We start from the raw sequence: 16,318 nt of genomic DNA on the forward strand, positions 1-16,318 counted from the left end.
GACCGTACCCTCCCCAATCCACCAAATACTGAAAGCCCCTACTGCAGCGCCTGGCATCCATAATCCGGGCAATGGAGTAAGCTGGGGCACCATCAATAATCCAGGTGGGTGGAGGGGGCCTGGGAGGAAACATGGAAGACATTTTGAATCTTCATATTAGTAGGTAGCTACAGTCACAGGATTAATGATGGTGTCAATGCAGAACGGCCCAATAAAATGGGGAGACAATTTCCTGGACTCCGTGCGCAAGGGCACGTTTCTCCATGGATAACCAGACTTTCTGACCTGGAGCGCAGGCCAGGGCAGCAACCCTGCGACAATCGGCCATTCTTTTGTTCTGGTCCTGGGTCCAGAGGAGAGCAGCTCGGGTGGCCCTTCACATATGCAGACAATGACGAACATGTTGCTGGACGGAGGGGACCTTATGCTCCCCCTTGGAGATGCAAAGGAGGGGGGGGGCTGATAGCCCAGGGATGCCTAAAATGGCGACAGGCCCGTGGCGGAGGATGTCATCGTGTTATGAGCATATTCCACCCACGGCAGTTGGGAATTCCACTGAGACTGATTTGAGGAAACCACACAGCCGAGCATCGCCTCCAGCTCCTGATTGGTCCTCTCCATCTGCCCATTAGTCTGAGGGTGAAATCCAGAAGAGAGACTTACTTGGGCTCCCAGCGCCGAGCAGAACTGCTTCCACATCCGCGATGTGAACTGTGGACCTCGGTCAGACACCACATCCTGAGGAATGCCGTGCAGGCGGAACGCGTGGTCGGTCAGCAGCTTAGCAGTCTGTAACGCGGTCGGCAGCTTGGGCAAAGCTGCCGACAATATGGGCAGTTTTAGAGAAGCGGTCAACAACAGTGAGAATGACTGTGTTACCAGAAGAAGGGGCCAGTCCAGTAATGAAATCCTGGCCTGAGGAGTCTAGGAGGCGGAGAAGTGGATGCCTTATTCTGGGCACAGGTGGGACAAGCAGCCATAAATTCCTGGACATCTCAAGCCAGAGACGGCCACCAGAACAAATGTTGCATGGAGGTGCAGGTGCGGTTCTTACCAGGGTGGCAGGAGAACTTAGTAAAATGGGTTCACTGGATCACTTGGGCATACACTGCTGTGGGCACATGCAGGGGGTGAGGTGGACCTGTACCAGGACCGGGTTCCCCTCTCTGAGCATCTCTGATCTCCCATGTGAGTGACCCGACGTTGCAAGCAGCAGGTAAGTTGGTCTTGTCCCTCTCAGTGGCGTCCCCTGGCGACGGGAATTGATGAGAGAGGAAATCAGGTTTCACGTTTCGGGAGCCTTGACGGTAAGTAATAGTCATATTGAAGCTTATGAGAAACAATGCCAACCTGGCTTTCCAGGAGTTGAGGCGTTTCGCTGTCCATAGATACTCGAGGTTCTTATGGTCTGTCCATACAACCAGGTGCTGCTCCAATCCCTCAAGCTAGTGTCTCCATTTTTCCAAAACATTTTAATGGCCAGCAACTCTGTCTCCAACGTTATAGTTCTGCTCCACCTATGTGAGACGATGGGGAAAATAGGCACAAGGATATAGCTTATCCCCTGAGCGCTCCGACAGCACTGCTCCAACTCCTGAGTCAGATGTGTCCACTTCCATAATGGACGGCTGGGAAAGGTCAGGCTACACCAGGATGGGGGCAGATGCACACCATTGCTTAAGCTGATTGAAGGTTTGCTGCGCCGCTGGGAACCACTGAAAAGTTAGCAAAGCCTGGGAACTTCTGCAGCAGCTTACGCATCCAGGACACTGGCCACTCGACCACCGCTTTGACCTTTGCCGGATCAGCACGTAGCTGGCCCCGTTCCACAAAGTATCCCAGAAAGGCAACTGAGGACACTTAAAACTCACATTTTTCCCCCTTGACCAAAAGCCGGTTCTCCAGCAGTCGTTGCAGTACCTGACGAATGTACCTGCTCCTAGTGTTCAGCCTCTGACTTGGAAAAAATCAAAATATCGTCAAGGTGACAAAGTGATTCAAAAAATCCCTCAAAACGTCATTTACCAACGCCTGAAACTTGGCAGGTGCTTTTGTAAGACCAAACGGCATAACCAAATACTCAAAATGGCAGAGGTGAGTATTGAACGCAGTCTTCCATTCATCCCCCTGTCTGATTCGGACCAGATGGTAAGCATTCCTGAGGTTCAGTTTCAAGAAAACCATGGCCCCCTGTAACAGCTCAAAAGCAGAAGATAGTAAAGGCAACAGATTTTTAATTTTGATGGTAATCTTGTTCAACCCACGATAGCCTATGCACGGCCTCAGAGATTTATCCTTCTTCTCGACAAAAAAAGCCGGCCGCTAACAGGGACTTTGAGGGGCAGATTCTCCCTGGTGCCAGAGAGTCTGTGATATAGTGCTCCATGGATTCCCGTTGCGAGGGGCAAGCGAACGAGTTCTTACTGCACCTCTCGGCAAGGTCACGATAAACCGAGGGCACAGAGGAGAGATCAGGGGCGCTGCCTGCCTCAGAACATGGTGAGGGAGACGCAGTGGGTGTAGCACAGCGCAAACCATTTTCGTGTCACCAGCGACTCCAACCAACAACACTCTCCTTGGGCCAGTCAATCTGCGAATTGTGTAAACTCAGCCATGGGAAACCAAGAACAACGAGGGTCCCTGAGGCATCAAATAGGAAGAAGCTGGTTCTTTCTACATGATTTCCGGACATAGAGAGCTGAATGAGTTGGGTTTGGTGAGCGATGGGGTAAGTTTAGTGCCATTCAACGCAGAAACCTGAAGTGGCTCCACTAGCGATGTCAAAGGAATTTTTAATTCTTTAGCCAGTGAGCAATCTAAAAAACTCTGTTCCGCACCGGAATCAATGAGGGCCAAACACTGATGTGTATGGGTGTGGAGAAGGATTTTAGCCAAGCACTTGACTACGAGTAGGGCAGCGTCTTTACTAGTGCCCGCCAGCATCCCCACGCTTACAGACGGGCGCGCCCCTTTTGCCGCGCCGGGCATGCATCAGCAAAATGTTGCCTTTTCCCACAAGAAAAACACTCACCGACTTGTGGCCGTCTCCTCTGATCCGCGGGCGAGAACTGAGCTCGTCCGAGCTGCATCGGTTCCTCCTCCTCTCTCCAGAACATGGCCTCGAGCCTCCGTCCTCCGCGGAACTCCTGAATGTTGCTGCACTGTCACCATACTGTTCCATGTGGTCATCCATTTTAATGCCCATAGAAATCAAAGCATCAAATGAAGCAGGCAGCTCTTAGCAGACAGTTTGTGTTTCAGTTTCTTATTAAGGATATTCAGAAAAGCGGAACACAGCACATTCTCCTGCCACCCTGTCTCCTTAGCCAGAATCCAAAAATCAATGGAGAAGTCTGCCACGCTCCTCTTACCTTGCCGAAGATTAAACATCCTGTGGGCTGCTGCATCCTCTCTCGAGCCCTTATCAAACACGCTCCAAAACTTAGAGAGAAAGTCAACATAGGAAATTCCTGGGCGTCCGTTGAGGACCATTTCAGAGCCCATTCTGTTAACAGGCTCATCATCTTTGAGTCATCTTTGAGCTGTCGGTGGCATAGGCCTGCAGCATTCTTTTAATTTCCGCTAGGCTTTGGAGGAGAGCACTCTGCTCCTTGGAAAAATGATGAAGCATTTGTTCATGCCGGTCCAATTTGTCCCCATGCATTGCCAGAGCCTGCTGCATTGACGCAGAATCCGCTGGGTCCATTCCTGGCTGGATCATTCTGTCAGCTATTAGGATTCACAACCCACATGCAGGACTCTTTGAATGAAGATTGTCACTCACCTGACTGTAAATAAATGCACTAAGTGCAGAATATTTTCTTCTGGTGACGATGGCCCGTGTCTCCTTTTCCTCTGTTCCCAAAACCCATGCATCAGCTTAATCCACCTGTTTTCGAGATCGGTTTCTCAGACAATGATCCAGCTCTGACAGGTGCTCAGTCAGTCTCCTAAGACTGATCAGCTGCAGGTGTGTGATTGCTTTCTGGTGCGGCGAGTCCCATGACAGGGACACCACTCTTCGGGCTCGGACTTGCAGGGAGACCAGAACATGACACACACACACACAGATGAGGAAACAGGGAACATGAGGACACAACACCATGGCAGGGCACCCGGTGAGGACAGCAGGCCATGACAGGCGTAGTGTATAACACACACTGAGTGCGCTATATAAGAATCAGTCCATTTACCAGTTACCAAATGCAGGGTTGTATCATGGTTGTAGTAATAAATTATAATGTTTTTAATGGTATCTAGCAACAATATTGTCATGGTCCTGAGTCTGAGGACTCGGTGTTTTTTGTTTCTTTATATTATTCTTTGTTCTCATTTATTCTGTTTTGTCTTTTGTTTAGGTTTGCTATGTGTTAGTGTTTTTGTTTCATGCCTGCCTGTGTTCCCTCTGTCTGTCCATGGTGTTATTGTGTCTGCTCTTGAGTCTGCCTGTCAAGTTCAGTGTCCTGTCTGGTTCTCTGTGTCTGTTAGTTTCCTGTTTTATTCTGAAAGTTCATGTCTCATGTCAGTGTGTTCAGTTTTACCTCTCCCCTGTCTCGTTAGCCTAATTTCTCCCAGCTGTGTCTCCCTCCTGTGGCCCATTCCCTGATTACTCCCCGTGTATTTTAGCCCTGTGTTTTCCTGTGCTCTCTGTCGCGTCGTCTGTTTAACTCCATGTCAGTCTGCATTACTCTGTGTTACCCGGTATTCATTCTGCGTCTCTCTGCCATCTTTCTTTGTGCATTTTGCTCCTCCTCCCGTGAGTGTTTGGTTTAGTTTAGTTCTTTAGTTTTCCCAGTTTAGGTTTGTTTACTCCCCGCTCTGCTCTTCCTGTTTTTGTCACCTTATCACCTCTGTAAATAAACACACACTCGCACCCCAGCCAGTACCTGCATTTTGGATCCTTTTTTTTTTCAATACTCCACATGACTGCTCCCCAGCCATGACAAATATTTAGAAATATTAGAATTATGAAAGTGAACAACAGTACTTTACGCCTGGGTCAGCAGGTACAAAACTAGATTTAGTAGCTAATATAGCAGCTCTTCACTGGTTTCTGTTTCTATATAAAAGTATTCTCATAAGTGCTGCTAATCAGGCACCAATTAGGCACCTGATTGTCAGTACCTAGGGTACTAGAAGCTAAACCATTTGCAGAATAACCTGTTTAGATTTGGGAAAAATGATTTGGCAAGTTTTTAATACGTGCAACCCACAAAGAAATAATCGACCAAACACAAATTGCCTTACTTTTTGTAATTTGTTTCTTTATCTGAGTATGTTCGATATTAAGTTATTTTATTTGTTAACAATAATTATTTGTTTTCAGACTGAGTGCCTGTAAACTCTCAGAGAGAAGCTGTGAAGTTCTGTCCACAGTTGTCAGCTCCCAGTCATCTAGTCTGAGAGAGCTGGACCTGGGTAACAACGACCTGCAGGATTCAGGAGTGATCCTTCTGTCTGCAGGACTGGAGAGTCCACATTGTGCACTGGAAACTCTCAGGTCAAGATTCAGTTTTCTTATGATCACCAAAGTGTTAATTTTATCATCATTATATTACTATTTCATTATAATTTTAATTATATAAAATGTATGGGCAGAATTTTGTGCCATCAGAAACGGAATTTTAATAAGTTAAATTCAAATTTAATATATATATATATATATAATATCATATTGAATCTGAATTGTAACTTAAATAAATGCTTTTTGAAACTGAATTTGAATTAGCCTAATTTGAAATTCAATGTATTGGTTTAAAAATGATCGTCACTAAATTGAAATTGAATTATATAGTTTGAAAATGAATTCATTTGCTTTAAAGCTGTATTTTAAAAAAAAAAATATATACCTCTCGAATAATTTCAGTTTCACTTCTCACCCTTCAGTTTCAGTTCTACAGTTAAATTTCAGTTCCAAACTTCATTTCTTTTTGGCACTTACATTCGGTTCTGGTTCCAGAGTAATCAAGCACAGATTAATAGAACTATGTTTTACAAGGGGACCGAAAGTGTTACTGACAGGAATCTACAGCATCTTGAGTTGGAGCTAGATTAAGAAGTCAGTTGTCATGTTGAATGACCAGTGTATAAACTCTCAGGTTGTTAATAAATGTATAACATGTATAAGAACAAGCGTCATGTTAAAAATAATAGCCGTACAGTAACTTTTATGCTTATTGTAGCTGTTAGCTAAAAACACTAATTTAGCATAGTTTGCCTTGTTTTCAACTTTGACAAACAAATATGATTCCAAAGTTGTCGTGTTGTACCTTCTCAGAGCCCTGTATGCTTGCAGAGACCCCTACATTAGGGAAACATGCAAATGAATGTCCAAAACATCATATTTTTTCACAGTCTGGCAGGGGGAAACTGTATGTGTTGCGAAAAAGGACTCAAATGCAGACCAAAACAGAATGTGAAACGTGTCGTGGAATAACAAAAACGAGCCATTTATTAAGGGCTGGCAAAGAAGTACAAAACAAAGGCAAAGATGAGGCTAAACAATAAACTAAACTGGATGAACTAACACCTTACACATGGAACCTGGCATGGAGACATGTAAAAAACCTGGACATGAACACAGCAGACGACCTGAGAAGGAATGACTGAAAACACACGGACTAAAAACACACAGGAGGCTAATGAGGGAAGTGGGAAACACATGGGGAAACAGCTGACACACATGAACATAGCGACGTCACAAGCAGAGTGTAAAACTAAACACAGAACACAGGACCTCTTCAAAACAAATCAGGAAACATAATGAAACGCAGACATGACTACATGAACTTGACAACATAAGAAACACAGACATGAAACACATCAAGGACAAGGGAGCTTTTACACACGGGTTGAAAACACAAGGGGAATATAATAAACAAATGAACTTGAATAACTTAATGAACTTAAACATAGACCATAAACATCAAAATAAACTAAAACTCGAAACGCTGGGTCAAAAGACCCAGGATCTTGACAATTTTAGGTTTATTTATGTCTACACAGCATCCCAAGTCTTTAGCTAACTTAATAACTTTAGCTAAAATGAATAGTTAGTCTAATTTATTAGTGCAGCATTACTGAATCACCTCGGTTTGAAGTGATATGATGTGACATGACATGATATGATATGATATAATATAATATCCCACATAGCAAAATTGGTATGGCCCGGATCTGTCCCACACAATGTGCTTACACATGGCCCACATACCGCAAAGAATGACGGCCCTTTGGTGGCCCAGACCAGGTTTGCCAGAGGTAATCTACACATGGGCCAGCACAGGACCACAAGTGTGTCTGCCACTGGCCTTGTGCAGGCCACCTCTTGCAAACAGATTGTGGGCCATGTGTAAGTTGTGTGCAGTCACGGGCCATTTGCAGACACACTTCTAGCCCTGTGCTGGCCTAGAACAGTTTCAGCTCTGGTCCCAGATGTCAGCCTTATGGTAAATGGTAAATGCCCTGTATTTGTATATTTGTTTACTAGTCCCTAAGGACCCCAAAGCGCTTTACACATCCAGGCATCCACCAATTCACACACACATTCACACACTGGAGATGGCAAGCTACATTGTAGCCACAGCCACCCTGGGGTGCACTGACAGAGGCGAGGCTGCCGGACACTGGCGCCACCGGGCCCTCTGACCACCACCAGTAGGCAACGGGTGAAGTTTCTTGCCCAAGGACACAATGACCGAGACTGTCCAAGCCGGGGCTCGAACCAGCAACCTTCCGATTACAAGGCGAACTCCCAACTCTTCAGCCACGATTGCCCCGTAAAGTAATGTGTACTTTAATCAAGCCATGTAATAGTGCAAAAGTAACATGACAAAACTCTGTTCAGACATGTGTGTGTGTGTGTGTGTGTGTGTGTGTGTGTGTGTGTGTGTGTGTAAAACAGAGGTGAGCATTCTTGCTTAAGATCTAATCATCTTTCACAATGACAACCATATTGATACACAATTCTCTAGCACTCTCACTCGATCCACTCAACGGTGAGTCATTTACTTTGTTTATTTTGTTATAATTAATGAAAATGCGGCGCCGTGGTCGCGCAGTCAAAACGCCCGTAAGTTTAGCGTTACAGCAACTTTGCTAAAACAATGTGAGAATTTGTAGGTGGGTTTTTATATTACTTCCGGCATCGTCTCAGATAGCAGCCTGTCTAACATGCTCTCTACATTTGAAAATTACTTTCCTCTTTCTTTCTTTTGCTCTTATTTATTTCTTTTTTTCTACTTAATTACACAAAAAGTATAAACTGAAAAACCAACTGAGAAATTTTTATCCTTGTTTGGACACAAAATTCCGTGTAAAACTACTGTGATGACCGCGATGCCACACTGCCCCTTTGTCTATAGCTGAGACCAGCTGCTGGGACTCAGACATCATAGCCATGCCGGTATTCAGCACAAGGTCCCTGCGGTGATCAAAAGGTACTACCACGGCTGCAGAGCCAGGAATGCATGGAGACCGAGGAGGAAAAGATTCCGTCCTGCTCTCCCGTCAGTAGTGACTGGTAATGTCATATCGCTGGTTAACAAGATGGATGAGATCGTGACGCTAACAAGGACAGAGAAAGTTTTCCGAGAATGCAGTGTTATGTGTTTCATGGAGATATGGCTGCATGAAAACATCCCGGATCTGGTGGTTGATCTAAACGGATTTACGTGTGTGAGAGCGGACAGGGACCCAGGCAGCAGCGAGAAGAAGAGGGGAAGACGACTCGCTCTTTATGTTAACAACCGCTGGTGTTCCCCCAGTCACGTCAAGGCTGTGTGTAACAAACATATTGAACTGTTAGCAGTCGGTCTTCAACCATATTATTTATTGCAAGAGTTTTCCCTCGCCATTATCATCATTGTTTACATCACCCCTGACGCCAACGCAGCGCAGGCTTATGACATCATCAGCTCGGCGACAGCGGATCTTCTGAATCAAAGCCCCTCTGCGTTTGTGGCTGTAACGGGTGATTTTAAGCACACGAAACCTCTCTACTGTTCTACCCACATTCAATCAGTATGTGGACTGCAAAACCAGAGACAATAAAACACTGGACCTGTTTTATGCCAATGCTACTGAGGCATACACCTCCATCCCTCTCCCTCCTCTGGGCAGGGCAGCTCACAACCTTGTCCACCTCCAGCCACTTTACAAACCTGCCTTTCAGAGACAACCTGCAGTTATAAAAACAGTTATAACATGGACAAGGGAGTCAGAAGAGACACTGCAGGGATGCTTTGAGGCAACGGACTGGGATGTTCTTTGTGATTCTCATCAGGACAATGTTGACAATCTCACAGGCTGTGTTACGGATTACATCAACTTCTGTGTGGACACTGTGGTTCCCAAGAGAAACATTCTTGGCTTCCCCAACAATAAACCCTGGGTAAGTAAGAACATCAAAGTGACTCTGAACAAGAAAAAAAGAGCTTTCAGAAACAGGGACATACATCAGTTGAAAATGGTGCAGAAGGAGCTGAAAGCCAAGATTGCAGAGGGAAGAGAGACTTACAGGAGGAGGCTGGAAAACAACAGGGAGGTGTGGAATGCAATGCGGGCAATTACTGGCTTAAAAAAAAGGTGTTGGGATGGATGGGGACGTTGAAAGTGCAAACAACCTAAATCTACACTTCAATAGGTTCGACTGCCATGCGTCTCCCACCTCCACACCCAACTCTTCTCATCTTCTCCATCTACTCCATTCTCCTCCCCCCTCTCCTGCTGCCCCCTCAGCCTGTCTCACCCTGTCCCTTTCAGAAGATGACATCAAAAGGGAATTGGGCAGACTCTACTCCAGTAAAGCTGCTGGCCCGGATGGTGTCAGTCCCAGAGCCCTCAGGTTCTGTGCTTCCCAGCTTTCTGGAGTTCTGCATCGGCTCTTCAACATGAGTCTGAAACTGCAGAGGGTCCCATCACTCTGGAAGACATCCTGCCTGGTTCCTGTCCCTAAGAAGATTAACCCGTCAACCCCCAGTGACTACAGGCCAGTGGCTCTGACTTCACATGTTATGAAGACGGTGGAGAGATTCATCCTGAGAAATCTGCGCCTGTTGGTGGAGCCTTGGCTGGACCCCCTGCAGTTTTCTTATCAACCCCGTATCGGTGTTGAGGATGCCATCATCTACCTGCTGGACCAGGTTTATTCTCACCTGGACATTGTTGGATGCACTGTGAGGGTCATGTTCTTTGACTTCTCTAGTGCTTTTAACACGATCAGACCATCACTGCTGGGGAATAAGCTCACAGAAATGCAGGTGGACGCCCCACTGGTAGCTTGGATCACGGACTATTTAACAAGTCGACCACAGCATGTTCGGCTGAAGGGCTGCCACTCGGATAACATCCTGATCAGTATGGGGTCGCCGCAGGGGATGGTCCTATCACCCTTCCTCTTCACCCTCTACACGTCTGACTTCAGGTACAAGTCATTAGTCATGCCATCTGCAGAAATTCTCTGATGACTCTGCCATTGTGGGCTGTATAAGGGATCATGGACTTTACTTTACTTTACTCCTACCCCTGTCACCATCAGAGGGGCTGATGTAGAGATCGTGGAGGACTCCCTGTACCGGGGGGTACGCTTGGACTGTAAACTGGACTGAACCAAGAACACTAATGCTGTCTTTAAAAAGGGCAGAGTCGGTTTTCCTACTGAGGCAGCTCAGGTCCTTTAATGTTTGTAGGAAAATGCTGACAATGTTCTATCACTCTGTGGTAGATAGTGTTGTGTTCTTTGCAGCTGTGTGCTCGGGCAGTGGGGTGAAGACAGCCGAAGCCAACAGCCTGAACAAACTGATTAAAAAGGCTGGTTCTGTCCTGGGTGTCAGACTGGAGAACCTGGAGGTGTCTGAGAGGAGAATGATAAAAAAATTTTCTTTGTATCATGGATAACCCCTCCCACCCCATGCGCGCCTCCATGATGGACCATCGGAGCACTTGCAGCAAAAGACTCATCGCACCTGTCCAGAGATTTATTCTAAATGACACTTCTTCAGCTGAGAGTCAGACAGTGGAGACACACACGCTGTAGGTTTTTACTTGCAAGGGCGTTCACAGAGCGCTCACATCAGAGTGGGGGCCCTGTGAAGTGCGCACTCTGTTCTTGCACTTGTCTTTATTTATACACAAGGAAAATGAATACATTTTAAATAACAATCAGTTCTAAGCAATGAAAAGAACAATCAGTTCTAAGCAAGGAAAAGGTCATCATGCAGTATTCTATCACAAATAAACTTATATCATTAAAAGCTTATACTGACTACTCAGTACAATTTTCCCTTAACAGCACTGAAATCCAGAACTGACCGCCACAGTAAATGTCACGGCTGCCGGGGCGAGCCGTGTGGTGTGGGAGGAAAAAGGACCCAAAATGCAGGCAGTGACTGATGATACGAGTGACGTTCATTTACAAGTGGCGGAGTGGCAAAACAGGCAAATGACAAATGACTAAAGAAACCTAAACTGGGAAAACTAAATAACAAACCTGAGGACATACGAAACAGGGTGCGGGGCAGAGAGACGCAGAGAGAGGAAACGAAACACCATGGAACACAGACGAGCCGACAACAAACGCAGACCGACACCCACTATATATACACACACAAGGAGACCAGGAAATGGCATACAGGTGGGAGACACAGCTGATTCTAATACACATAATGACTGGAGGATACAAGCTGAACACAATGACCACAGACACAGACCTTCAGAATAAAAGAGGAAATCCAAAACGCGAACTTAGGGACATAAACCGGGCACAAGGGGAGGACACAGGATACCAAAATCAGAATAAACTAGAACAGAGGAAAATAATCATATAAAACCCAAAACGCTGGGTCAACGACCCAGCACCATGACAGTAAATCTTTTGTGCCAGTGGCAATAATAAAACAAAACTGTAAAATAAAATAAAACTGTACAACTCTTCCTTACTCTGTTGGTAATTTTCCTGAGGATTAATAACAAAGCTATTCTGTTTCCATTCAGACCGTGCAATATCACCGAACAGTTTTTCATTGAATGTTTGTTTCATCTCCCTATCATATGCTGCTACTCTTTTATCCATTTGCACAATACTATCTCACTTTTAGAATCACCTGCACTGATAGCTAAGCTAAGCTATTTAATTTTCAGGATATAGTTATATTGTTACTTGTTACAGTTATTTGATATTATATTTTGCACTATCCTACCCTACTTTATTTTACTGTATACTTGTATTCTATTGTACATATTGTATATTTTATTCCTCTGCTCCTCTGTCTCTCTTGCTGCATTGAGCATGTGTATGACAAAAAAATTTCCCTCGAGATAAATAAAGTTCTTCTTATCTAATTAGGGCCCGAGCACTGAGAGTGCAAAGGCCCCACTGTATCTGCTCAGTTTCTTCTTCTTCTTCTTATTATTATTATTAGGGCCCGAGCACTAAAAGTGCGAAGGCCCTATTGTATCTGCTCTGTTTATTATTATTATTAGGGCCCGAGCACTAAAAGTGCGAAGGCCCTATTGTATCTGCTCCGTTTATTATTATTATTATTATTATTATTATTATTATTATTTCGGCAAATGAATCGGCCTTTTGAGGGCCTAAACATGCTCAAAAACTCATGAAATTTTGCACACGCGTCAGGTCTGGTGAAAATTTACGTATTTTAATGTCCTCAGACATGGCCAGGGAAAATTGGCTCAGTAGCGCCACCTAGAAAAATGAAAAACGCGAGCCCCCCGTGTGGGTATGACCTACATGTATGAAATCTGGGACACATGTGTACCATGCCGAGACGAACAAAAAAGTCTGTGGGCCCATTGACGCAAACCCAACAGGAAGTCCGCAATTTAGAAGTGAAGGTGACATTTTGGCTCTAATTTTGCCATTTCCATGCCTCGAACTTTTTCGAACTCCTCCTTGGGATTTGGTCGTATAAGCTTCATCTTTGGTCAGTGTCTGAAACCTGGTAAGCTTATAGGAGATATCAAGATGTACAAAAAAGTCTCTTGGAGCAATATCCCAAATCCAACAGGAAGTCAGCCATTTTAAAATTAATGTGCAATTTTGGCGACATTTTCCCCTCTTTTCAGGCACCGTACTTTGACGAACTCCTCCAAGGGATTTCATCAGATTGATGCGATCTCCAGTGCGTGGAATCTAAAGACCTTTGTGATGTTAAATTGCGAAGCTTTTTACATTCAGGGAAACGGGGTGGTCATGGCGGCACGTGGAGTTTCAATCAATCGCCAAAAAGCAGTAATCTGCTGTTACTCCAAAACACAATGTCCAATCTCTCCCAAAGGTCGCAGGTGTGATGAGACTCGATCTCGGAAATGTATGTTTTGCCATTTGTCAGTAATGGTTAGAGCGCCACCTAGTGGGATGACTATAATCCTGATTGAATGAGATGAAATGTTAGCTGGTGGTTAAAGGCATGAATTCCATCAATGTGACATCAGATCGGACGTGCTGGTTTTAGGTGTTGGGCGTGGCTCGACGCGCCGGGGGTGCGAGGGCCCTCATAACGCTGCTTGCAGCTTTAATCTTATCTTATCTTTTAGATAACTGTGAGCAGAAGATTCAGGTTCACCCTGCCCGGGATAGAGTTGTCTTCCTGACCATTTTCAGGGGCCATGCTTCCTGAAAATGGTCAAAGAAAGTAGAATTTTTAGGGAGGGTAGTATTGAAAAAAAAATAACATGGATTGTTTTAGATAGATGATGAAAAGGGGTGGCCAAATATCGTTTGAGGAAGATACTAAACCCAAGTTGCTCTACGATGCATCCATCAGAGTTTGACTGTGTATGAATGTTTAGATTAGCCAAACCTACATCCCAACAGGCTTCCAACCCGACGACAGGGCCGTGTCTCTTCTGGAGGCCGGCCATGCCTCCAGCGGTGGTGGCGACACTGGTCTGGAGGCCGGCCACGCCTCCGTACCCCCCTCAACCTTGGACCCGGATCGAGCAGACTCCCCTGCCGCGGGGACCTCCGTCTCCCCACACGGTTCCTCCACCGCTCCCGGCTGGAGCGTACCCTCGTGCACCTCCTCCATCTACTGGAGCAGCCATTCGCGCAACGGCCCATCTTCTTCCGGCCGGCGCAGACCCCGGCGCGCTTCTTCCACTGCCCGTTGGAGCAGCTCCCCCACCGCATGAGCAGCCCTTCACCCGGCTGCTGCCCCTCCTCCGGCAGGCGTTGACCCCCGCTCGCCTCGTCCACCACCTCCAGCTGTCGAGGTGTCCCAGACGGCTCCCCCACCGCTTACCCACCACCAGGTTCCACCAGTGGGGTTGGCGGCAGCAGTTTTGACCATGACTGGAGCAACATCGCCAGCTCCGCAATTCACCCCAAGTGGCACTCAGCCTGGTCCTGTAGCTCTTCCTGCCACGGCGCGCCCCCGCCTCGTGCTCCCACTGGGTGGCTGCCATTTCGGCCAGCATCTGGGCCAGGGTCCTCCCTTCCCTGGCTCCGGTAAGGACCTGCTGTGCTGCCTCCTGGGTATCGGCACCAGTGTGGTGTGAATGAGATACGGTGGGTCCAGAAAGTGTTGTTTTGAGCCATTTTTATTTGCGGCTGCAGCTCACAAGCTGCCAGCCGCACATGCAGCAGACCACAATACCCCACAACCTCTTCTTCTCCGGGTTTTTAACATGGCTGGCATGATTGTGGATGCCGTGCAGGTGCGTCTGCACGGCACTGCCGACCCCGTCTCACCACACTTACATATAAAATACACTGGCACTAAGTATCAGACACATACATATTGTTTTATTAGCAGTTCTCTGGGATTTGGGATTCTCTGTGGATTTGTGTTTATGTGCGTGTGTTTTCCTTTTTTGTTCCCATTTTCCTCTCCTCGTTTTCATCCAGCCCATCATGTCTCTCCCTCATGCTCTCTCAACCACTCTCGTCCACGCTTGATCTCTCGTGCTCTTCCCTCTCTGTTACTTTCTCCATTATTACCTCTCCTTCCTCTGTTCCCTGGCTTTCATCTCTCTCTGTCTCAGTGTGTGTATCTGTTTCCCTGTACTTCCTGTCTTATTTTGACAGTCTTGTGTTCCATGTTTGGTGTGTTGAGTTTGGCAGTGTCATGTTCATTTGTGTCAGCTGTGTTCCCCATGTGTTTCTACTTCCCTCATTACTCTTCTGTGTATTTAAGTCCTTTGTATCCTTTTGTTTATTGTCAGTTCATCTGTTAACTTTCCCTGCTTTTCTGTTTCATGTTTTGTAACCAGGCATTCCTGATTTCATGTACTAATTTTACCCCAGTTCATGTTTTATGTTAGTTTCTCCCCTGGTTATTTCCTTTGTTTGGCTTTTATTTTTGTTCCCAGCAGTGTTGGGCAAGTTACTTTGAAAAGGTACTTAATTATAGTTAATAGCTACTTCTTCAAAAAAATAATTGATTTAGTAATTGAGTCACAAGATTCTAAAAGTAATTAATTACTTGAAAAGGAACTATTACGTTACTTTAAAAAAAATGTTTAACCCTCTGGGGTCCAGGGTATAATTGGCTATTTTTAACTACTTCTGAGAGAACTACTATTTGCTTTGCCTTTGTTTGTACCATTTTTACTGTAAATTCAGACCTCACGTGTCTGAATTTACAGTTATGTTTTCATTTTGACATACTGTATTAACACAATTGATCTAAAATCAGACAAAATACATAAAATTCGAGTAGATAAAATTTATATTTTTACTGTAACAACCACAAACATGTTTATTGAATCATATTTCATGACTTTAAATGCAAATATAAATTGTCAATTTTAAAATCATATGCACAAGTTTCGCAAACAAAGTTATTTGCAGCCATTTACCTTTTACCCTTTTTTTTTATAACCATTTCAAACTATTTACATAATAATCAGGTGTTCTGCATTCAAAAAGATGCCACACAAATTATTTGTGCCACTGCAAAAATTTCTGTCCACTGTAAAGGAGAACATCACAGGACTGATACCTGCAGGTCTGACAGCAGGTGTACCACTCCGTTTTCTGTCTGGAGACAACAGTTGCCTCATTGTTCTGACACAAAACACAAAACTATCCACAACACTACACACTAACTACACAAGAAAACACATTAACTACACACTCCGAACATGCTAAACGTCACAAATCTCTCACATCTCAAAACTCGCTCTCTCTCTCTCTTTCTGCTGTCTTTCTCTTTCTCTCGCCGTCACTCCTAAAACTTCCCCCTCTTCCTAAACAACCACATGTCATGTTGCCATATCGTTTTGATTGGTCAAAATGGTGCATTTTTCCACCAACATGAAAGGGCTGTTTTTGTTTTGGGTTTTTTTTTTCTTTTTT

The 16,318-nt window shown here is 45.3% G+C and overlaps 1 protein-coding gene across 6 annotated transcripts in view; it reads left to right on the forward strand.

Annotated features, from left to right (window-relative positions):
- Positions 1–16,318, forward strand: part of LOC146391788 (protein NLRC3-like) — a 453,804-nt gene that overhangs the window by 414,307 nt on the left and 23,179 nt on the right. For all 6 annotated transcript variants that reach the window (XM_084915584.1, XM_084915646.1, XM_084915619.1 and 3 more), the window contains one exon: positions 5,327–5,500. In XM_084915584.1, the coding sequence (XP_084771710.1) occupies positions 5,327–5,500 (174 nt within the window). The remainder of the gene's footprint in view (positions 1–5,326; positions 5,501–16,318) is intronic.

This window comes from Perissodus microlepis, chromosome 3, assembly GCF_051167445.1.
Source record: "Perissodus microlepis isolate ML-2025 ecotype Zambia chromosome 3, ASM5116744v1, whole genome shotgun sequence".
NCBI lineage: Eukaryota > Metazoa > Chordata > Actinopteri > Cichliformes > Cichlidae > Perissodus > Perissodus microlepis.